Source organism: Raphanus sativus, chromosome 8 (genome assembly GCF_000801105.2).
Source record: "Raphanus sativus cultivar WK10039 chromosome 8, ASM80110v3, whole genome shotgun sequence".
NCBI lineage: Eukaryota > Viridiplantae > Streptophyta > Magnoliopsida > Brassicales > Brassicaceae > Raphanus > Raphanus sativus.
In genome coordinates, this window is record NC_079518.1 from 4,468,590 (window position 1) to 4,493,239 (window position 24,650).

Below are 24,650 nucleotides of genomic sequence, written 5' to 3' on the forward strand. Positions count from 1 at the left end.
TTTGGCTTGTACGAAAAACCGGGTCTCGAGTAGCGAATGCTCGTTCCTAGACAAGAGTAAAGACATCTCCAAATGGAGCACTATTTTTTCCTCTATAATTCACTCTATTTTAGAGTAACTCTATTATAGAGTTGGTTTTGCTACAATGGTTAACTCTATAATAGAGTGGAAAATAGAGAGATGCAACTATTTTACTCCAAATATATAGAGTAAAATGGTTGCATCCCTCTATTTTCCACTCTATAATAGAGTCACTCTATTATAGAGTTAACCATTGGAGCAAAATCAACTCTATAATAGAGTTACTCTAAAATAGAGTGAATTATAGAGAAGAAAATAGTGTTCCATTGGAGATGATCTAAGAATGCGTAGTTTGCTTAAAAAAAGGATAAAGAGTAAGAATGCAAGACCCTATGGAAAATTGTTCTTCTCTTCATTTTTTTTTGTTGTAAAAAAGTCTTCTTTTCATCTTTTGTTCTATTTAGATTAATTTTTGAGTACAGCAAGTTAATGGATAAAACCAAGGATAAAAATAAATTAGAGTCTAGACATAAGAGCTGCAAAACTAGCATTTTAATATTTTTATATGACATTTTCATCGATGTTCAATATTTTATCTAAAATAAAACGGAAAACAAAATAATAATAAAAGAAATTAAGTATTATTCTATTTATAAAGCAATGCTTTTATTTTTGTTGATTATTCTATTTTGTACTTTGGTTTAAATTAAAATCTAAAATGTAGATAGAGATATTTTAGCGGATGTAAATATTTTAGGTTATATTATAATGTATGTTGCTAGATTTGTACATTACGGTTATACTGTATGCAGATTCGTGTCTTTATGTGACAATTTGAAACATTGGCCTAAGGCATAATATTTTTATATAAAACTTAGGACATTTTCAAAAGGTTATTTTATATAAAATATTGATGAGTGTTTCAAAAAAAAAAAATTGATGAAAACACTTCTCAAACGAAGTTATAACTTGAACTTAGATAAGAACTTAAGTTCTTTAATTTTTTTTTTTATAGTCAAAACCTAAGTTCAAAAAATCAATTGACGGCTGCTAATCTATATTATCTTTGAATATTTTATTCTTTTTATTTAATATATATTCACTTATTGTTTATTTTTCTATGAAATATTCACTGTAATACAAATATTCTAACTATTTCTAAGCCCAAATAAATATTGATATCATTCTGATTACTTTTTAGTCTTTATTCTAAATCTTGCAAAGTAAACCTTTATGATATAAGTTTAGAATAAATATCTTTTAGGCTAAAATAAAAAATTTATGATAAATAATTTTATTTTTATAAATGAAACATAAAAACAAAACTCATTTCGTAATTTTATAAAAAATACATCTTACAAAATAATTATATTTTACTATTTTACTGTAAAATATTTTTGTTAATTTGGCCTATGGCATGAAAAATATTTCGCACGCTCTGACTGAATGTGGTAAATGGTTTAAGGCTACATTGATGATGTTGATATATATGATTATTTGTAGTTGAAATGAACAAATTTTTATTTATTAAATATAGATAAAAGCAGTTTGAAAATTTTCCTAATTTTTTTTTTGAGGAGGGGGGTGGGGGTAAAATTTCCTGATATTATTTATTAATTCTTTTAAGTTCAAAATTGTTAGTAATTTCAAGAGATTATCAACAAGAGTAAAAAAACAGGACCTTTTGAATAAAGAACAGTATTTTAATAAAAACAGTATTTTTATTTGTCCAAAAAAAAAGAGAGCAGAAGAGCATCTATAATATATCGACTGAAAATTTTCTTTTTGTTTTGTCGACACTCGACAGCTTTGGAAGTCTATCTTATACATTTTTTTATTAGGAAGGTGGCATCTTCAGTAATACTACTTTAGAAATAAAATTGTTTATGTTTTTTTCTCCTCTCTTTTTAAGGGGAAAGAGTCATTTTCACTTTAAAGGTAATTGTGAACTATTGCAATAAAATAAACAACCTTTTTCCTTTCTAATTAAATTATTTTTGTGAAAATACGGATGTTTTGTAGATGTTTTAATCGCCATGATTACTTCCCTCAGATCTTATTAAACTTATAATTCCTATAATAGTTTCTTAGGACAAGTTCATAGAAAGAAAAAAGGAATTCTAAACTTTAGAAAGCCAGTGTGTGTTAATCAATAAAAAATGGGTACGTGAAAAAGATTTTTAAGAAAGATAACGTTTCTACGTACCTACTTTTGATTCTACATGATCTTAGATAAAAACATATGCTGGCATTATTATAGTGTTTTGTTTTATGACGAAAACGTTATAATAAAAGAGTGCAGGGGTGGAAAATAGAAAAATGCTAATAAAAATATTGCAGATGAATTGATTTTTAATAGAATAGATTTGATTACTTATATGAAGAAACACACACACACACACTGTTTTTGAAAACTTTGTTTGGATTGCTCCGGGTTAAGTTTGATTGATCCAAATAAAGTATAAGGAATGTAAACTGCGATTTTACTAATATGTATATTAACTGGTCATCATTCAAAATGTTCAAATATCCATGGAATGGGCCACTTGGATGCTGCATGTAAAGTATTGATCTCTCGGAACTACATGCAATGTTTTCTTAGAGTTCTTATGATTGGTTGTTCGCATGGCTAGGTTTCCTCAACTAATTTCCCATTAGTATCCATAGGCTTTGTGATTTGATAGATTCTTGTCATATTTCTTTACCTACACTACACCCTATCTATCCCTACAATTGCAATAATTTATCACCAAATAACGCAACCATATCAAGTATATATCATCACCATTTTTCTTTTGATCTAAGGTATTTAGCTAATATAATCATTCTTTATGTATTATACACCAATTCACTCTAGTTACTATATGGACGATAGAAGATATATAGGTATAGAAAATAAAAATATAACAATTTTACAAGCTGTGAGTTTTGCATATTACAGCTAAGCTTGGTAATTTTAAGTTCTGAATATTAAACATGTTTAGTGATTTTTTTATTTTGATAAATTTTATCAACTGATCCGATCTAGTTCGAGAAGAATGTAAATATTAGGACACTGTATATTAGGCCGAAAGCGTATCACAATTTCTGATCCGTGTTTAGAATAATTTCTGACTAATGTCAGAAAATAGACTGGTTATCTATTACGAACTACCATGTTAAACACTTTAACCGAAGTACAAATCTGAATTAGGTAAATAGTGATAATTTAATTTTTAATCAGAATCAAATTTAGAAATATGTGGATGCACACCAATTGTCACTAGGCTATCACTACTCGACAGAAAATTAAATAGTAGAAATCATATCTGATTACAGGCTACAATTTATGGTGTGCGCTTGTTTATTTTTTCTAAAAATATAAGACGTGCTAAAGTGTAAGATTATTTACAGGTTACAATTTCTGGTGTGTGCTTATTTATTAACAGGTTACAATTTCTCACTTTCTCAAAAAAAAAATATAAGATGTGCTAAAGTGTCTTCTCGTTGATGGAAATTTGATTGACCCATGTCCCGGGCCAGGTTTGTTCGAAATCTGACACAAAGCTACGGTTTCGTATGAATCCATGTAAAACAAGCATTGCTTTGGTGCTGCTTCCATACCACTCTCTTGGATCTCGACCGTTGATTCTCACCTAAATTTATTGATGTTTTGGATTACTAGTTTAGCTCCATATATTCATGGGAACCTTGAATCATACATCAGATTTGAATTGATAGTTTATATCTGGTCCTAGTTTTTTTTTGTCAAACAGTTATCCGGTCCTAATATAGCAATGAATAGGCTAATATGTATAACCGAGGATACAAATGTCTTAAAATTTAAATCAAATAACGAGGGTATTTTAAGCTGTCATTCTTAGAATTGAATATTTATATATATAATCGCTTTTCATATATCTTAGGCTGATTTTTTTCAGTTATCCCGGAGCAAAGAATAGTACATATTTGCATATATTTGGATTTAGATTTATATGTGAATGCTCCATGCATAATTTTAAAACTCTGGATATCTTCATATGGAATATGATGCAGAACAAATAATTGATATGATTCGAGTTAGGTATCTAAGATAAATGATTGATATGATTCGATCAATAGGGGGGAAGTGTATATGCCCATTCCTAGCTAATAAGAATCATTTGTAGTCGCATTGTACAAAACATTTGGAATCAGTTTTAATAGGATCGATGTTATGGTAAATTAAAGAATTTTTTTAATTATATAAAGAGATTTGCGAGTTTATTTGAAAGAATTTCATAGTACCACTTGATCATGATTGAGTATAACAGATTATTGATCTCATTTATGTAAGAAAAAATAAAAGAAAGTATTCAACAAAGTCTTTTTTTTTTGAACAACTTCAACAAAGTTAAATGTGAACATACGTGCACTAAGGGCCTGACTGGTGTAACCGTAGCGGTTGCGGTTGCGGTTGCGGGAGTTTGCGGATGCGGGTGGTTGCGGTTTTAAACGTTTTCTAGAGATTTGTACGACTGGTACAGCTGTTAGAAATTGTTGCGTTTGCGGAACTCTTATGACTGGTAAACTACCAAACGCAACATCTGTTAAATAATAATATAACAATATTTACATTTTATGTAATTATAAAAATTATAAAAATCATAAAAATATGATAAATATAAAATTTATATTTATAAAATCATATTATTCAATTTTAAAAATTTATAGAAAATATTTTAGTTTTGAATTTTTATAATATAAATTGAAATATAATATGAATACATTTTACAGTTTCTATTATTTCAATTGAAAATTTTTATTGGATATTTTTAGTATTATTTTTATTTATTCTGTTTTTTAAAAAAAAAATTTTACCCTCCCCGCAACCGCCCGCAGCCGCAAACGCTAGCTGGAACCAGCTTTTGATTTTAAGAGGTTCGGAGCGGTTTGAAGCGATTTGTAGCATTTTCTATGATTGTTTCGAAACGCCAACAACCGCTATGAACCGCAAAAGCTGCGTTTGCGGGTGGTAGCGGGAAAACCAGTCAGCACCTAAGGGCCTGACTGGTGTAACCGCAGTGCTGACTGGTGTAACCGCAGCGGTTGCGGTTGCGGTTGCGGGAGTTTGCGGGTACGGATGGTTGCGGTTTTAAGCGTTTTTAGAGATTTGTACGATTGGTATAGCTGTTAGAAATTGTTGCGTTTGCGGGACTCTTATGATTGGTAAACTACAAAACGCAACATCTGTTAAATAATAATTTAACAATATTTACATTTTATATAATTATAAAAATATTAAAAATCATAATAATATGATAAATATAAAATTTATATTTATAAAATCATATTATTCAATTTTAAAAATTTATAGAAAATATTTTAGTTTTGAATTTTATAATATAAATTGAAATATAATATGAATACATTTTATAATTTCTATTATTTCAATTGAAAATTTTTATTGGATATTTTTAGTATTATTTTTATTTATTCTGTTTTAAAAAAAAAAATTTACCCTTCCGCAACCGCAAACGCTAGCTGGAACCAGCTTTTGATTTTAAGAGGTTCAGAGCGGTTTGAAACGATTTGTAGCGTTTTCCGTGATTGTTTCGAAACGTCAACAACCGCTATAAACCGCAAAAGCTGCGTTTGCGGATGGTAGCGGGAAAACCAGTCGGCACCTAAGTATATCTGTGGACAACGATGGACCTGAAACGTCTGGATAAAAATCTGAAAAACTAGAAGTCTTTTTTTTTATCAACATAACTAGATGTCTAGAACACCTAATATTTCGGTCTTTGTTGTTGCTAATCAAGACTTTTATATGCACCATCACCTCTTGATGGACGTAAACCAGATTTTGTTCTGTATTTAATTCATTTTCACTTTTAACCAAATACTGTATAAATCATCGACTTAAGCCAATCCAAATGTACTACGCTGACGGAGTCTGACAAACAATATATACAATTTCATTGTTGTTTTATTAGCTGGAAAATATAAATAGCTTCTATTTTCTAATACACGGGGGAATAAAATATAACAAAATGCAGCTTAAACAGAACGAACTGACGACAAAAATAATAGCACGAACCATATCATTTTATCATATATGCTTCACCGAATTAGCAACTGTGACCATTGGTTGTTGTACCTCTTAGTATATATTATCTTTTTTTTTTTGGTAAACATGTTAAAAGGTATATATTATCTTCTGGGGTCAAGATTTCCATTTATTCATTCTAGTCTATCTAGTAAGCTTGAATTTATTCCTTTTTTGTATATACCATAAAACACACACACAAGATCTGCAACTACAATCTAAGACGCAAAACATCAGTACATATCTAGTTTAGATTATGAAGTTATCAAGCTATTAACAAGGCAAATATAAAGTTGCAAACTAATGTTATTCAATATTAAGGTTTTCGTATTTACGAAATTTCATCAGAAAGAAAATTCGTAAATTGTTTTAATTAGAGTTAGACTGATGAACCACTTGTAAGAGTCGAGTCTAAAGATAACACTCTTCAAGATATCAAGTCTTGTGAATTGTGTGGTACAGATTCGGTCTAAATCTAGATCATTTTTTTTGGGTCAAATCTAGATCATATATAAACAAATGAGGACACTAAAGGAAATCTTCTTTTAAATAATGTATCAAACGCCCAAAGGTGCTTTTCATTATACAATAATCCATCGGCAGCACTGTAGTGTCCACTGCGGTCGGAGAATATATGCGTCCCATATTTTTAGTCAGAACTGGCTTTCACTTACATCCATAATCACTACCATTACTCTGATAACCGAGTTTTCTAATGTTGTATCCACCAGCAAAAAAAAATACTATTCTGTTAGTTTTCATTTTATTTCAGACGAAAGTGGCACGTGCATGTTTGTGTATTATAGTATAAACCCAAAATCTGGTGATGCTGTGGGGGTGCATTTGATACAGAAAGAAGAGAAACATCATCGTCATCATATCATATGATGCAGCAAAGTGTTAATTGGTTGGTGAGTTAATATTCTCTTTTGTTGGAAGTGGTCCTTAGTTTTGTGTCTGTGGTCCAACAAACGATGTTCAAACTTTGTCTTTAATTTTGTTTCCTAATCTTAAAATGTCTCTAAAGTTAGCTAACTAAGGTTTCGATCCACCAGAAACCGGAAAAGTTGTTTATGGACCATTCTTCCACGTTACTTATTTCATTGTGGTCCTTCAATATATGTTTTTTACTCTGTATACTTGCTCTTACCAAAATAAACAAAGAAAACAAGAGAAGGATAGAAGAGAACGACCTCCCGTATTTCATGTGGGCCAGAGCCAACTCGGTTATTCCATAATTGGAACATATCCTGCAATATTAAAAAGAAATTGAACATATAATAAAATACAAAGAACAAAGGAAAACTATGTACAGATTGATTCCAATAGAAGATTTAATCATATTAATTTGGATAACGATTTTTCGATACAAATATAAACAAAAACTAGAGCTAGCTTTTTTTGTTTCTTCACAAAATTTGTTTTGTTATACACACTCAAAGTAACTAAATTTAATTTCAATTTTTTTTTGTTATATATACTCAAACTAACTAAATTTAATTTCTATAGTTGTATAAAAAGTCTAGTCATGATCATGTTTTTCAGTGGACGCGTAGTTTTCTTCTTGGGAAAAATGAATAATGTTTTATTTATAGCATTTTTACTCAACTTTAAATTCCATTTCTACTTTTTAATATGCTTTATTGGCTGATTAACTCTAAATTCCATTTCTACTTTTTAATATGCTTTATTGGCTGATTAAGTCAGTCTATTTAGTACTAATAATCGATCTGTATTTTGCTTATGTTTTTACAAAAAATATATATTTGATTTACGTTTTACTTGGACATTTGTGTGAGTTGTCTAATATTTCCTTTTAAACGTGGCCTAACTGTTATCGTGCTTTGTGAGCTTCCTTCCTGGTACGCGAAGTCAAATATTATTTTATATTCCTGGAATAAAAGTTAGGTTTTTCTCATTTTTCATCATTTTAACAAAAAGGTCTGGTAGATGTATAATTAATATACGTAAAGGATGGCCAGGCTTGAGGTCTTTCCACCGCACTGGCAGGTATCTCAGATTGGAAACTGAAGGTGGTTACTAGAGAAGCTAATAGAGGAGCCTTTTTCATTGCTCAAAGTGTCACAAAATATGGATTGGTGAACTCTTATGTTGCAAGAGGACACCCTTCCTGGCTATTTGAGTACTTTGTAAATGAAAGCAGAGCCCTCTAAAAAGCTGTCTCGGTGGAGAGAAAGGGAGAGGAAGGCCATTGGATGGTCGTGAGTTCTTTAAGTGCAGTTGGAAGTTTGCTGCTTTAAATTGCTCTGTTTTTGTGGTTTTATAAGGGCCAAACTCTGTTTTTTGGCTTTGAGATTGAGAAAGGGTGTTTTGTTTCTCTCTCGTGTTGTATTAGACTTTGGTGGTGTTTGACACCTTTACTTAATCGTATATCCCTTGATGGAAAAAAAATGTATAATTAATATACAAATAAATACTATAAGTAAATTGGTCAATCTCAAAACTAAATGCGTAAGTGCCACGTTAAACATGTAGTTGATTTGTCGTTTATAAGATAGTTAAATAGTCAAATATTTTCCCAAATGTAACTTATTATCGTCTCATTTGATCTCACCATCCATCAAGTCAACTCCCTAACAAAGAGGCGACTGAGTGCTCTATTTTGACTTATCATGAAAATTCACATTAATATACAACTAAGTTAAGATTGCGCCCATGAACATTACGTATTCAAATTATTCTTAAGTTTAATATATTCTTTAACATATTATTCTCATTTTCATAAAAAATATCAGATTGACATTTTTACACATATTAAGAAAAATGATAAATTTATTTAAATTCATATTAATTGTACATATTTAACTAAAAATATTTGAGATAAATAAAACTATTTATAAAACTAATGCATTTGTAATTAATATTAAGCTAGAAATTACATTAGAATTATAAAATGTCGTTTTTGTGACAAAAAATATTAAAATGACACTTAATATAAAATAAAAGTAATATGAAATAATAAATATACACTCGATAACTAAAAGTTAATAATTATTATGTATATAATTAATTTGGTGCAAATACATGCATAAAACAATCACTCTTGTTTATTTATAATCATTTTACTAATTCAAACAATCATTTTTGTATTTTATATGATATATAATTACATTTAAATGATATTGAAAGATATATCTATATTTTAGTATGGAAATCTATTAAATGATGTTTTCTACTCATATGACTTTATGATCATTTGTATTTTTATAACAAACTTTGAATTACTGATGACAAATTTTTATTGTGGAATGTTTAATAGTTTCAGGAAATTATATTTTTTTAAAAATAAATGAAAAGTTAGAAATTTAAATATTCAGTTTCCAATATTTCACAGATTTTATCAAAAAAAATAATATATTTGTTCAAAGCAAATTCTGAAATTAAAATATTTATATATTCTATATGGTATGTAGTTTAGTTTAAATGATATATATATATATATATATATATATATATCTTAATATTTATTAAATGAGACTTTATACTTATATGATTTGTAATCATTTGTATTTTGTCATTAAAAAAATTAAACCATTGATCATAAATATTTTAATGTGAGACTTTTAACAATTTTACTAATTTATAGTCATTTAAAATTTTTAAAATATAAAATATACAGAAAATATATTTTTCACTATATGGCTGTTTAACTTATTTTATGAATTTAAAATTAAACAAAATGATAGATAATAGACAAATTTTATTAAATTTTTATTATTCAAATTCATTAATTTTTATTTAAGGAAATAATGAAGAATATTAATAATTAATTTATGATTAATTTAATAAAAAACTTATAATAAATTTAGATGACCAATCTATTTTCTAAGGACTGTGAGAATCATTGTGGTGATGACATAAAATTATATTAAATGTTTTACAAATAATATATAAGGTATCATTCTAAATAGCGATCACAAAATGAATAAAAATGGTCAATTATTTTTCATTTTATAAAATTAATATATTTCCATATTCCTTCATATATTTACAAAGAATTATAAAATGAAATATTCTTTATCAAATTTGAAAATAACATATATTTCTCTTCATTTTTATTCTTTTGTTCTTTTCTCGTTTTCTCCTTTCCATTCTTAAAATAACATAAATTTGAAAATTAGATTGGATACCTTGTGTAAATGATTTTTCAGATTCTTTTCGATGCTTAATAGGCTAAAGATAGATGTGCTGGAAAGGGTCCATATAATTACAATACTTCGTTTCTTTTTAATCATTTCTTAATTAACCAACTTTGTTATCATGTCAAAAGCGAAGGCTTAAAAGCAGGAAATATTCCATTTTCCATTTTCGACAAAGATATCATTCTTTTTCCTATCTGAATGAAAATGTGTTTTATTTGAAGACTAAATTCAAGGAAAAGTGCAGTTTCGCAACATTCAAGTGAACTAGACCCTCTTTTCTAGAAACAAGAATCAAATAATTAACTTTAGAGGAGCCAAGGGGGACTGTAATGATTTCGTATCTAATTTAAATCGGATTGTGTGTATCTTCTTTGGCTCACTCACTCTCCACCGTTGAGTCTTAAACATAATTAATCGAGTAACCTGATAAACATGTGTACCATCATAGTTCATTAGTTATCTTGTGAAGGATACAATTATACTTTTTGACACTTCTCATAGGAAACAATTTCGTGTAGATTATAAAATTTAAGTTTATCGAAAGTTCCAAAATATTGTAGGCAAAACCATACATTGTGAGGAGAGACTGTAATACATATATAACGTTTATCGATCCAAGTGTTACAGAGAAGATTACACCATGAAATTTATGTCTGTAAAATTATTCATCATAATATCATATGCTGCAAGTAATTATTCATCGTATGTAATAAAATATATATCTCTGTAAGATAATATGAAGATTACACCGTGGAGTTCTTGTCTGCGAAATTGTTTATCGTAATGGTATATATAGCAGGTGGTTAATATTATAGTAGTAAAAATAAATATTACATGATAACATAATTGATCATTCCGTCAAAAAAAAACATAATTGATCATTCCCTCAAAAAAAAAACATAATTAAAAAGATTACACTCCCCTTCCACATGCTGACATGGTAATTAGTAATTACCGGTATCTGATGGTTCATTAACTTCATTTCTTTTTGACTGATATTCCTAAATCCAGGTTCAACCCCATTTGACAACCACATTTTCATATCTTTTTTATATGTACACAAAAGCCCATTTAACTGTTGACACATGTTTAAATAAATCTTGGGTCCACCACTGATCTGGTTGACTTGGAGGTTACCACTTGTGCTCACTTTGACTTCTTCCTTCCTTATTCAATCTTCTTACAATCTGCCACTCACGAGATGAGCTCACCCCTCATGAGCTTATCAACATACTCTTCACCATTGTTGTATATACATACAGTTTGCTATTCTATTGTTCATCTTAGTTTAATCTTGCAATAAACCATCTTATCATGAGCCAATCGCCACTACAAAGATTTGTAAAAGTGGAATATGACGGAGCTAATTATATGTTTTGTTTATGGGTTCATAATGTGTGTCTTAAGTAGATTGTTTTAACAAAACTAAATCTCTATCCTAATGAGGAACTTCCAAAATTTCATGTATCACGTTGACATATGTGTGTGACCTAAACATATATAATATATATGTATTGTTAACTTATAATGAACAGTTAGAGTCTATATAGTTTTTCATACCAATCAGTTTTTTTTAAAAATACTTAAACTAACAATCACAACTTCTAAAAAAACCAAAATTCCAAAGCCATAAGTTCGTTATCAAGTTGGGCCTGGGGGAGCAACATCGCACACCCATTCCCATCGGTAGTTAGTTGGGCCGGTTGGTAACTTCTCTCCAAAATTTGTTTTAATTTTCTTTAACTTTTGCCAATAAAAACACGCCACGTCATCGTCCTTCCATTGGATAACGACCACCTCGGAATGGTGTCGGAGGCGTTTCATTCCCCGACGCAAGTGGCATTCTCGCAGATAATAAATTCGTAATCGTCTTTACATTATTCGTCGGAAGAAACAACCAAAAAAAGAAAAAGAAAAAAACAGTTTCGTTACGTCTTTTACACAACCCCAGAAGTCAAAAAGACAAAACCTTTCGAGAGATTCAGGTACAAAGATTCAATCACGAACTGTGGGTCAACTCTTTTGTTTCTATTTCTTGTATTAATGATCGATCAGAGAATTTGATTTTTGGTCTCTGCTTATTGGTATTATTATTGTTGTTGTTTTCATCGAGGAGATGGGTTCTGAAGGGCCAAAAGCTATTACGATTCACGTGACTGGTTTCAAGAAGTTTCTCGGTGTCTCCGAGAACCCTACTGAGAAAATAGCCAAGAATCTGAAGTCGTATGTGGAGGAGAAACGAGGGTTGCCTTCTGGGTCGAGTCTTGGTAGCTGCACTGTCCTTGAGGCTGCAGGGGAAGGTGCAAAGTCTCATCTTTATGAGGTTTTGGAGTCCTACACTGTTGTCTCTGGTGATAAGACCAGCAATGCAACTGTTGTTTGGGTGAGAGAGAGAGAGTGACTCTTACTAGTTTCTACTTTTTCAATACTGATCCTATGACTTTAGATTGTGGTTTCGCTCTGTTTCCCTCTTCCATCTTCAGTGATGTCTTTTCTCTTGGCTGTTGTGCTGCTTCTTTAGCTTCATCTTGGATTAAACAGCGGAGCGACAAAGTTCGCCATTGAAAGGCAAGCAGTGAACGAAGCTCATTTCCGTTGTCCTGACCAATTAGGCTGGCAACCACAGGTATAACCACTCACTACCACCATTACTAAACTCAGCCTCACTCTCAGAACTTGTAACCTTTGGTTTACACAGCGGATTCCTATTGTTATTGAAGATGGAAGCATTACAAAGGCAAAAGAGGTATACACTTCACTGCAAGTAGTTTCTTTTTTCTTTTTTTCTTGCAGCATTCTAATTTGTTTTTTCTTTTGGTGTTGTTAAAGACTTCGTGTTCGACAGAGTCGATTCTCAAGTTACTGAAGAACAAAGGTTTCGATGTGGTTGAATCAGACGACGCTGGAAGGTTCGTGTGCAACTATGTGTATTATCATTCTCTGAGGTTCGCAGAGCAGAAGGGACACAAGTCCCTGTTTGTTCACGTTCCACTGTTCTCAAAAATCAATGAAGACACTCAGATGCAGTTCGTGGTCTCTCTCTTGGAGGCAATTGCAACTACTTGCTAAGTTGTTTAATATCTACTACGATGGTATATAAGTATATCATGTATATCCGTCTACGGAAGCATTGTCTTCTTTTGTTGGGAAGGGGTTGGGGGTGTTGTAGCTTTGTGATATAAAGACGATTTGCTTTTGGCTCTGAAGCTTTCCGGGTCTTAGTGAAAGCATAAGAAGGAAAGAGCCTTTTGTAATCAAAAATAAATTCTCTCATTCAAAATATCGGAGGTTGGATTTTTATGTCACTCATGTCGTTTTTAAATTTTCTCAAAATGGGTTTCTAGTCTGGTCTCATTGACATGTACGAAAAATGCAATGACACTGAGAGTTCTGAGTCACTTTACCAGAGTTTGCCTGGTTCTAACTCTGGAGTGATGTAACCCGCTGATGCACTATTAGACCTGAAAATTTCGGATATCGGTTCGGGTATTTCGGGTTTTGGGTAAGGGGTTAGATGATCTATTTACTGACTGATTTATTTTCGGTTCAGTTCGGATAGTTTTGGGTTTAGTTCGGATACTAAAACTAGGAACCAAAAAATACTCTAAAAATTTGGTTCTTATTTGGTTCCGGTTCGGATAATTCAGATAGTTCAGATAAAATATCGGTTATTTATTATAAAATATCAAATAATTAGGATGATTTAGATAAATTTTTTTTTGGATATTGTGGATAAAACTATCCGGATACTTTCGAATAGTTCGGATATTTTACAATAATATAGTTATCTTTAAATATTTTTGGATTCTTTTAAAAAACTTTTTAGTTATAAATATATTTTTAGTTATGTTACATGTATCTATAATTAATATTTTTATATATTCGGATAACTGTTTGGTTTTCGATTCAGTTTCGGTTTAGTTCAGTTATTTTGGATATAGAAATATAGGAACCATTTGGGTATTTTGAGGGTTCGGTTCCGGTTTGGTTCTTCTGTTCTGGTCTTTTTTGCCAGGCCTACACTGTGGCATCACTAAAGATATCATCCAGATGTTTTGGTTTTGATGGTCGATGAAGGAACTGGAATCGATGAAGTCACTCTCTCTACTGTCCTCAAGGCTTTATCACTCTCTTACTCTGCCCCAGGAAGTCCACTTAGCTTCACGCTTGTATATTGCTGTGTCATCAAATCCGGCTATGCATCTGATGTTGCAGTCTCGTGCTCTCTCATTGATGCTTGTTTAACGAGCTCGATTCACTTAACATCTTCTGCTGGACTTTGATCATCAATGGATATGCAAGAAATGGCATGGGGAAGAGACTGCATTGACATGCTTATGAGGGAGATTGGTCACATGAAAAACCTGCAGGACAGTGTTTTGCTTTAGCTTCATGAAAAAGAAGAGCCATCACACATGATTGACACTCTAAAAGGACAACACTAGAGGATAATATTCTTTTTTTTGCCAGGTTGGTGCAACAAACTCATTTAACCTCCTATTTTCTGTCATGTAATATTCTACACATTCTCTGCTTTTCGTCTAAAGATCTTAAAATAGCATCTTCAGTTGAAAAAATTTGATAGGTTCTCAGAGCCTTCTTTCTCGTTTTTTTTCTTATTTCAGATCTCATGGGACCAACATTCCTCAACCTCAAGTTGACCGACCACTAAGGTTTTTTTTTTTGGTGCTGTAGAGGTTTTGGAGTAAAGCAAAGAAGTGAAAAAGCACATGACTTGTGCTTTAAGCGTAGATATTGTAGACAAATAAGTCCTCTTTCTTCATGTACTTTTAAGCCAAGCCATTAAACCTCCCATTAATTAGTATTCATATAAATTCAACCTCAAACCATTAATCTCTGCAAAGAACTCTCGGAATATAATTAAAATCAAGCATCTTCTCTAGGTGTTTTGATTGATATGCATATGATGGACAAGCTCTTCCTTCTTTCCCTTATTGGTCTGTTAATGCTAACCGCTTATGGAGTTGCAGCGAAAATGGTGTACACTGATCTTGACATCCTTGAGAAGCTTGAGAACTTTGACATACCTGAAGATGATGATGCTGACGATGATGACTATGGTACAAAGCTCCATGACTTGCCGTCTTTCACAAGCCGAAGCTCTGGTAAGAATCTAGTGAATGTGGATACATTTGGTGCTGCTGGAGATGGAGTTTCTGATGATACTCAGGTGCGTTTTAAAATTATTTTGGTTGCTCCATTATTAAACATTTTTCTCAAAAACTTGAACCGTAACTAATTTGTTGTTGTGCAATGTTTTTTTTCCCCTCAAAACAGGCATTCGTGAGCGCATGGAACAAGGCATGTGGTATGCCAAAATCTGTGTTGTTGGTACCACAAGGAAGGACTTATTTAATAAATGCAACAAAGTTTAATGGTCCATGTGAAACAAAGTTGGTCATTCAGGTTAGTCTAACATTTTAAAGTAGGCAATAATGATCTATGGTAATTTCTTATACTAATTCAGAAACTTTTTCTTTTTTACAGATCGAGGGAACAATAGTGGCACCAGATGAGCCTAGCAACTGGGACCCAAAGTTCCAAAGAATCTGGCTAGAGTTTTCGAAACTCAAAGGGGTTGTGTTCAAAGGGAACGGAGTTATAGATGGTTCTGGCACCAAATGGTGGGCTGCTTCTTGCAAGAAAAACAAGTCTAATGTAAAAAGATCTTCTATATCCTTTTTAACTCAAAATAAGTAAAACGTGTCAAAGTTTTTATCAGAATCTTACACCTTTCTTGCTCTCTTGCAGCCTTGCAAAAGTGCACCAACGGTAAGAAACCATTGCCTTTACCATTTTTATTTTATTTTCATTGATGGTTTTCTTGTTAAGTTTGTTTCAACTAGTTCTTTGTTTTTTTTTTTCCATGCAGGCACTAACTATAGAATCTAGTTCAGGTGTGAAAGTAAGTGGCTTGACGATCCAAAACAGCCAGCAGATGAATTTCATCATTGCAAGATCAAACTCAGTCCGAGTCTCCAAAGTTATGGTCTCTTCACCAGGAGATAGTCCCAACACTGATGGTATCCATATCACTGGTTCTACCAATGTTGTCCTTCAAGACTGCAAAATCGGCACAGGTTTTTTTCTTTTTTCATTCTTAAACTACAAATGAAAGATCTTCGAACTCCAACTACAGATGTAATAATATCTTATGATTGAATTTAAACAGGGGATGATTGTGTCTCTATTGTGAACGCAAGCTCGAATATAAAGATGAAGAGGATCTATTGTGGACCTGGACATGGAATCAGGTACATCATCAAATCACTAGATAACATGTGTTCCAAATCAAAATTATAATTCTTTTTGAGATTTTTTTTTTGTGCAGCATTGGAAGTCTTGGGAATAATAACTCAACAGGCATTGTAACAGACGTTGTGTTGGACACTGCCTTCTTGAAAGAGACAACTAATGGACTCAGAATCAAAACATATCAGGTGATAAAAGATTAATCACTATAATATTTACTAAGTTCGATTCACATCAACTTTTTTTTTGTCATTATCTTACTTGGAACAGGGAGGTTCTGGTTATGTTCAAGATGTTCGATTCACTAACGTTCAGATGCAAGACGTCTCTAACCCGATACTCATTGATCAGTTCTACTGCGATAATCCAACTTCATGTCAAAACCAGGTAATCTTTAGTCTTTACAATCACACCACAAACTCAAATATTAAAAGTAACTCAGATATGTTTACTTTTTCTATAAAGTAGACTTCGGCGGTTAAGATCAGCCAGATAATGTACCGGAACATAACCGGGACAACGAAAAGCGAAAAAGCCATCAAATTTGCATGCAGCGATACAGTTCCTTGCAGCCACATTGTCCTCAACAATGTGAATCTTGAAGGCAGAGACGGTCAAGTCGAAGCTTACTGTAACTCAGCTGAAGGTTTTGGGTATGGAGTGATTCATCCATCTGCTGATTGTCTGTACTCGCACGACAACAAGGGCTTGGACCAGGGTCACAAGTCAGAACCTGTTTTGGTAACCGAGGAAGCTGAGATTGGTCACGACGAGCTTTGATGATGGTGGTGATGCTCTAAGCGTTGGTAGTGAGGGATGGTATGTGTAATATAGTTTTCTGAAGCATATGATACAGTAAAAGAAAGATTTTTATTTTTTAGTCAACCATAAGATTGTTCTTCACAGTATTTTGTCCACCTTTTGTATCATATAACAACTACAAGTCATGTACACGTTTCTTCTACATTAAAAGTTTTTATGTTAATGAAATTTATTTACGTATTAACAGTGAAAATAAACTTTATGAGTAAGGTGTAAATGTCTTAATGTCTCAACTAATGCAAGAATACTCTAAAGTTAAACCAAGCCAAAATCAGGAGAAATAAACTGTACAAATAAAATTCAACAAACATCAAATAATCAAATGGAACATTGGTGATGACGTGTCGACGTACGAATGGTCAGATGCGATCGACGGCCAATCATCGCATGTAAACCGCGTAAGCTCAAGCAAACCACCTCCACGAAAAAACATTCTGCAAATGGCTCTTCGAAGGGTATTTCCGGTACTTCAAACGACGTAACAACTTGAATTGACGTTCCTGTCCTTCGCCTCTATAAAGATCTTTCTCCGTTCAACATAGCGGAGGCGTCGCGCATCTCTCTCTCTCTCTTTCGATCGATCAGGTAATCTCCGAAGCTACGCTTGATCTGGATCTATGATGCTTATATGCATTCTCGATTCGAAACAAAAATATGCAGATTCTTCATTGTGCTTCTTAGGAATCGGATCTCTTGCTTTGATTTAGGTTTTGTGTTAGCTCGATTCTCTGAGATTTCAATGTTCTGGTTTTGAAAATTTGACGATTCGATCTCTACCACTGCATCGGGTTAAGTCTAGATCTATGAAAATCATTTCCGAGTTTTCACTTTAGATTCTCAAATTCTCGACGATCTATAAGATGTGATGAGCATTATTAGGTTTGGGACGCTTTGTTGCATCTCTTTGGATCTGATTGTACCTTTTGTTTGTTTAAGAGCGTTAAACAAGTGCTTTGTTGATTGCTCGATGCGTTGCTTTGTGATATACGCTGATCTGATTATCTGTGTGGTGGCTTGTGGTGGTATGATAGAGTGAAGCAGGATGGGTTTGTCTTTCGGGAAGCTGTTTAGCAAGCTATTTGCCAAGAAGGAGATGAGGATTCTGATGGTTGGTCTTGATGCGGCTGGTAAGACCACCATTTTGTACAAGCTCAAGCTCGGAGAGATTGTCACCACCATTCCCACTATTGGTAATGTTTCCAAATCTCAATATGGGGCTAATCTTAGCAATTGTATTTTCAGTGAGAGATGTTCATCATGCCAAATGTGTTTGATTTACAGGGTTCAATGTTGAAACTGTGGAGTACAAGAACATCAGCTTCACAGTGTGGGATGTCGGGGGTCAAGACAAGGTATTATTATGATTGACAATTTTGTTTTTGCATTACGTTGAAACCTGTGTCTTGGTATAATTGTTGGTGAACCTTTGTTCCGTTTTGAACTGACATGGCGTATTACTTAACCTGTTGCTCAGATTCGTCCCTTGTGGAGGCATTACTTCCAGAACACTCAAGGTCTCATCTTTGTGGTGGACAGCAATGACAGAGACCGTGTTGTTGAGGCTAGAGATGAATTGCACAGAATGCTCAATGAGGTATGTTCCACTGTTATTTTTTATTTATTTTTATTTCATCTATGCAATGCAAGTTAACTTACTGAGACACTTGTTGGGGTTTATACAGGATGAGCTGCGTGATGCTGTTCTGCTCGTGTTTGCTAACAAACAGGATCTTCCAAATGCCATGAACGCAGCTGAGATCACTGATAAGCTTGGTCTCCACTCTCTCCGTCAGCGTCACTGGTATAAAATGCAACATCTCAATCGTGTTGATTTTGTTCTCTTGCTTATAACTTTTCTTTGATCAATCTCTGTCCAGGTACATCCAGAGCACCTGTGCCACTTCAGGCGAGGGGCTTTACGAAGGTCTTGACTGGTTGTCCAACAACATCGCCGGCAAGGTAGTAATGTCCCAACTCTCAAACCGCAATTATTCTGTTCTTTAATATACTTGTGCAAAGTTGTAATACTTTTTCTTCTGTGTTCTTGTTGCTTGATTCTTGCAGGCGTAGAGGAGAAGTTTGTGGTTGAGTTGATTTTGCTGGGCAGATCTGGATGCAGGGGCAAACATTATCTGATTTTTTCTTCTTTATTGTTCTCTTCTTTTTCTTTTTTGTTTGTTTCGGGTATGTGGATTTGATTTTGTGATCGTTGTTCTGATCTGTGCAAGGAGGAGTCTCTTGCACGTAAAACATAGAAACTACCTTTTTATATAGTTTGTAATCGAAGATTTATACTCTACTTCTTTCTGCTTCACGTTTTATTTTTGAATTTCAATGCGGCTACGATGATAATAGATATGTCGTGCATATGTTACTGAGATCTGTCTTCAGTAGCTTGCTATGGTAACTGGACGTGATGGTGGGGATGTTTAAGAAAAGAGATTATCATATATACCTGAGTCATTATACTTTGGAGAATATCAGTAATGAACATAATCAACCATATATCACAAATAGAATTTCATGACTCAAGTCAGATTAGTCATTAGTGTTATATTTCCAATTTCAAAGATGAAACAATAACTATCCATACAAACAATAATTGAATGGAATCAATTAAACCAAAACAAACAGAACCACGATTCTTATATCAACTTTATATGCATGAATGATGTATCCTACGTTATGACAAAGCCTGTGACTACTTATCTCGCTCAATGATTAAGACGAGAAAGTTGGAGAAGCTGTCGAGTGAGAACGATATCAGTTATGGATTTTGGAAGTGATTTGTTTTGTTCAGCGGCTAAGTTTTGTGTTTTACTTGGTTAGAGTTTCAAGTTTTGGTTTAATGGATAAGATTTCGTGCTGCTATTAGCCTATTACAAAATAGAAAAAAGTAAGTTGGGTATTTTCTTTTAGTTACATACTCTATTGATAGTAGAAAAACGCATATAGTAAAATAATATTTAGAGAATAAGTAAACATTAGGAAACAAATGTAATCAGAGTCAAACCGGGGACCATAATAGAAACGTTAGAAATGAATATAGCAAAATACAGAGGAATAGAATTACAAAAATGAAAAGAAAGATTATTCTTTATTAATTTTGGTGAAAAACAAATTTGTTTTATATTCTTCATATTGTTTTTGAATAAAAGAACTGTGAAGGAATGATAAAGAAAAATTATTTCCCATAAATAATAAAGTAATTAAGAATATTAAGGAATGCATTGTTTCATTTCTATTCTTTGGTCACTAGTTATTGGAAATGGACATCTATGCGGAGTTACACATAAAAATAATGTCATTTTAGAACACTATTTAATACTTCTTCTGTCTTTTAAAGATCCATGTTCTAGGAAAAAAATTTGTTTTAAAAAGATACATTTTTTACTTTTTCAATGTATTATTTAATGAAAATCTGTTAACTTCAAGAAAATTAATTGTGTTTGTTGGATTTTTATTGGTTAAAGATTATGGAAAATTGTTATTCACAAAAATCAATGCATTTTTAATATGATTTCTTAATATATGTGAAAAGTCTATAATATGTATCTTTAAAAAATAGAGGGAGTATTTAATACCAAAACGGTAAAAATCAATTGTTACCGGACTGGGGGCGCATACATTTCACCGACCTCGGATGGCAGCAGCCCGAATTTGGAAATCTCTGGCCACATCCTTCATGGTCTTGACAGTAAGCCAGCGAATGTACCAAGAAACCGGAGGCACATTGAAAAAAAATGAAGGCTTAAAAACCATTTCCAGTTCCACCTTTGACGCAATCTTTCCTTGTCCACCACTACATTTTTTGTATTCTTCTCGGCTCTTCGGCTTCATGTTCTTGCACAAGCGTTTTGAATCTACATACATTGGCTCCAGTGTACAGCTAACCTCAAACATTTCCATGAACGTCATCATGTCTTTTTTCTCTATGTCATAACGTACCTGCCGACCATAAGCAGTTCCAAGAGTTGAACAAAAACATCGTTGTTTCTCGTGAGAAATAGAGAGACATTTCTTACAACAATTGATTTTCGGTCTGCGATTTTAGGTACACGAACACCTATCGGGATAGTTCGCGACCACCTAAGGAACTTCCATGCCAAAACTTTGTCAGCCGCTCTCGACTTCCCATTCTCGTGGTGTTTGATAATTCTGGTGAATGATCGATTGTTTGGATTAGTTAACATTTCTTTAGCTGCCTGAGGTGGCAATCCTAGTTCGAAATCCATTTTCATATGGCAATAGCCCCATTCTAATTCATTCACTACTTCCATCTTCAAAACACAAGAAAATATAAATAAACATTTGAGAGCTAATTTCTTACTTTTATATAAGCAAAAAAATATCAAATGTTTTGTAATTGTTAGCTGATTTGATCTTACCTTCGTCACCTTAGGGGAAGGTTCACGCCATTGTTTTTTCTTTTCTGCTTCTCTCCATAGTTTTAACTGCTCCTTTGTGTCATCTCTATCCTCGTGACTTTTCATCTCTCTCACTTTCTTGGATTCAACATTTTGAGATTTTCGTGGCTGTTGAGTGTTCTGACTGATCCAGGCACCAAATCCAGGAAATATACCCATTTACCTAGACAGAGAGAATTGACGATAAGAATAACTGTACTATATATGGTTTCAGGGACTTTTGATGATATATAGATTCAGATTTACACAAAACATCATATGAAACTGAAAGAGTAGCGAAGGTGGAGTGTACCTTGCGTTTACGACTTTACGTACCACCGAGGAGAAAAAGAAATATGTCGAGGCAGCTAAAGTCTCGTGACTTATTTCTTGACGTACAAGCGAGAGCTACAAGTATATTGAAGAATGTTTCTGCTGCACCTACGTGAAATTCGAGCATCCGCATATAATGGGCATTTAAACCTAAATTTTAGTTCGAGTTACTGTTAGACGATGAAATTACATATCTATTTTCCGAAAAAAATAATTGTATTCGAAAATAGTTTCTTAAGCAAACACTTTGCGGCTAGAATTATTGACTTATTCTTGGGTTCACCCCTAGAGTGAACCTAGAAGTTCACCCAACCAATAGAAATCACTCATTTCACAATTAATATCTTTTAAATAAGAAAACAAAATATTATCAAGTTATATTATGTTTTTAAAATAAAAATATTAAAAATAAATAAAAATAGTAATATATACAAAAAAGTTAAAAATATTTTAAATCTGTAATCAAAACACTAAACCTAAACTCTAAAATTTAAATTAAAAACATTACACAATAAATCTTAAAAATATCAAATCCTTAATCCTAAAAAGAGTTTAGGGTTATCCAAAGATTTAGGGTTTAGAGTTTAGGATTTAGGGTTTAGTATTTCGATGACGGCGTTAACATATCTAAATTTCTTTTGCATATACTAGAGTTTAGGGTTAAGAGTTTAAGATTATCCAAGGGTTTAGCATATATCCAAGGGTTTAGGGTATACTCAAGGGTTTAGGGTTTATGATTTAGGGTTTAGGGTTTATTTTATTTTTTGAAAATATTAAAATATATTTTTTAAATCATTTTTGTAACTACTATTATTTTTATTTGTTTTTATTTTATTTATTTTATAACATAATATAACTTGACAATATTTTATTTTCTTATTTAAAAATATCAATTTTTAAATGAGTGATTCCTATTGGTTGGGTGAACTTCTAGGTTCAATCTAGGGGTGAACTCAAAAATAATAACTCAGAATCATTGAGTAAGGAATATTTTTCTTTATTAACAGAAAGGAAATAAAAATGTAAGCAAAATCAAAAGGTGACCGCATTATACACAAACGCAAGAAACAATCAATTATTTAGAGACGTGCAGAGCCCCAAAAAAAAGAATAATTGTAGTTCGAGTTACTGTTAGACGATGAAATTACATATCTATTTTCCGAAAAAAATAATTGTATTCGAAAATAGTTTCTTAAGCAAACACTTTGCGGCTAGAATTATTGACTTATTCTTGGGTTCACCCCTAGAGTGAACCTAGAAGTTCACCCAACCAATAGAAATCACTCATTTCACAATTAATATCTTTTAAATAAGAAAACAAAATATTATCAAGTTATATTATGTTTTTAAAATAAAAATATTAAAAATAAATAAAAATAGTAATATATACAAAAAGTTAAAAATATTTTAAATCTGTAATCAAAACACTAAACCTAAACTCTAAAATTTAAATTAAAAACATTACACAATAAATCTTAAAAATATCAAATCCTTAATCCTAAAAAGAGTTTAGGGTTATCCAAAGATTTAGGGTTTAGAGTTTAGGATTTAGGGTTTAGTATTTCGATGACGGCGTTAACATATCTAAATTTCTTTTGCATATACTAGAGTTTAGGGTTAAGAGTTTAAGATTATCCAAGGGTTTAGCATATATCCAAGGGTTTAGGGTATACTCAAGGGTTTAGGGTTTATGATTTAGGGTTTAGGGTTTATTTTATTTTTTGAAAATATTAAAATATATTTTTTAAATCATTTTTTGTAACTACTATTATTTTTATTTGTTTTTATTTTATTTATTTTATAACATAATATAACTTGACAATATTTTATTTTCTTATTTAAAAATATCAATTTTTAAATGAGTGATTCCTATTGGTTGGGTGAACTTCTAGGTTCAATCTAGGGGTGAACTCAAAAATAATAACTCAGAATCATTGAGTAAGGAATATTTTTCTTTATTAACAGAAAGGAAATAAAAATGTAAGCAAAATCAAAAGGTGACCGCATTATACACAAACGCAAGAAACAATCAATTATTTAGAGACGTGCAGAGCCCCAAAAAAAACAAAAGAATGGCATGAAAGAATACAAAGCGTGCTTTACGCTAATCCCTATGTTGTGTACAACTTTAAACCATTTTCTCTAGCAGAGCCCCACAACATCCGACCCCTTTATTATCACGAGACTGAACAGAATCTTATCTTGAACCAGTAAAGATAGCTACAATGGGCACTAAACTGTAGTATACATAATCCTCGATAATATATAATTTATGTATATTATTGAAAAACTGATTGCTACGTCGACAAGCAATACACAACTACATAATCGCATATTTAGACAAAATTAATGTGTTGAAAACCGCATATAATATCGAGAACATCCTTAAACTAATATGTATGGCATAAATATAATCTTGATATCGGAAAAATATGTCGGATTTGAAACTTGGCATCAACCAAATGAAAACTTATTTGAGAAGAATCATAAGATTCATAACACATCCAGATGATTAAAAAATAAAATAAACACATATAAATCAAAATATTCAAAATGCAATGTTAT

The 24,650-nt window shown here is 32.0% G+C and overlaps 4 protein-coding genes across 7 annotated transcripts; 3 read left to right on the forward strand and 1 right to left on the reverse strand.

The window, feature by feature from the left end:
* The first annotated feature begins 12,070 nt into the window (after nucleotides 1-12,070).
* On the forward strand, nucleotides 12,071-13,556 carry LOC108821233 (uncharacterized). 3 transcript variants are annotated; one of them, XM_018594280.2, is made up of 5 exons: nucleotides 12,071-12,236; nucleotides 12,368-12,634; nucleotides 12,773-12,877; nucleotides 12,950-12,997; nucleotides 13,081-13,556. In XM_018594280.2, the coding sequence occupies exons 2-5, from the start codon at nucleotides 12,368-12,370 to the stop codon at nucleotides 13,318-13,320; spliced, it is 660 nt and encodes a 219-aa protein (XP_018449782.2). In that variant the 5' UTR covers nucleotides 12,071-12,236; the 3' UTR covers nucleotides 13,321-13,556. The 3 variants fall into 3 exon arrangements, with proteins under 3 accessions (XP_018449782.2, XP_056848197.1, XP_018449783.2); XM_056992217.1 differs by having other exon boundaries at nucleotides 12,083-12,236; nucleotides 12,365-12,634; XM_018594281.2 differs by having other exon boundaries at nucleotides 12,221-12,634.
* Nucleotides 13,557-14,887: 1,331 nt separating this feature from the next.
* LOC108821225 (probable polygalacturonase At1g80170) lies at nucleotides 14,888-17,526 on the forward strand. The gene is made up of 9 exons (XM_018594269.2): nucleotides 14,888-15,442; nucleotides 15,550-15,678; nucleotides 15,760-15,930; nucleotides 16,024-16,044; nucleotides 16,145-16,352; nucleotides 16,445-16,526; nucleotides 16,604-16,712; nucleotides 16,795-16,911; nucleotides 16,993-17,526. The coding sequence occupies exons 1-9, from the start codon at nucleotides 15,170-15,172 to the stop codon at nucleotides 17,302-17,304; spliced, it is 1,422 nt and encodes a 473-aa protein (XP_018449771.1). The 5' UTR covers nucleotides 14,888-15,169; the 3' UTR covers nucleotides 17,305-17,526.
* Nucleotides 17,527-17,792: 266 nt separating this feature from the next.
* On the forward strand, nucleotides 17,793-19,667 carry LOC108821234 (ADP-ribosylation factor 2-B-like). Its single transcript, XM_018594282.2, has 7 exons — nucleotides 17,793-17,931; nucleotides 18,378-18,536; nucleotides 18,628-18,698; nucleotides 18,821-18,940; nucleotides 19,029-19,147; nucleotides 19,224-19,305; nucleotides 19,411-19,667. The coding sequence occupies exons 2-7, from the start codon at nucleotides 18,389-18,391 to the stop codon at nucleotides 19,414-19,416; spliced, it is 546 nt and encodes a 181-aa protein (XP_018449784.1). The 5' UTR covers nucleotides 17,793-17,931; nucleotides 18,378-18,388; the 3' UTR covers nucleotides 19,417-19,667.
* Nucleotides 19,668-20,531: 864 nt separating this feature from the next.
* LOC108821231 (uncharacterized) lies at nucleotides 20,532-22,243 on the reverse strand. Of its 2 annotated transcripts, XM_018594277.2 has the most exons (4): nucleotides 22,066-22,243; nucleotides 21,735-21,936; nucleotides 21,372-21,626; nucleotides 20,534-21,294 (listed from the first exon to the last, which is right to left on the reverse strand). In XM_018594277.2, the coding sequence occupies exons 2-4, from the start codon at nucleotides 21,930-21,932 to the stop codon at nucleotides 20,977-20,979; spliced, it is 771 nt and encodes a 256-aa protein (XP_018449779.1). In that variant the 5' UTR covers nucleotides 21,933-21,936; nucleotides 22,066-22,243; the 3' UTR covers nucleotides 20,534-20,976. The 2 variants fall into 2 exon arrangements, with proteins under 2 accessions (XP_056848196.1, XP_018449779.1); XM_056992216.1 differs by lacking the exon at nucleotides 22,066-22,243 and having other exon boundaries at nucleotides 20,532-21,294; nucleotides 21,735-22,047.
* Nucleotides 22,244-24,650: the final 2,407 nt, after the last annotated feature.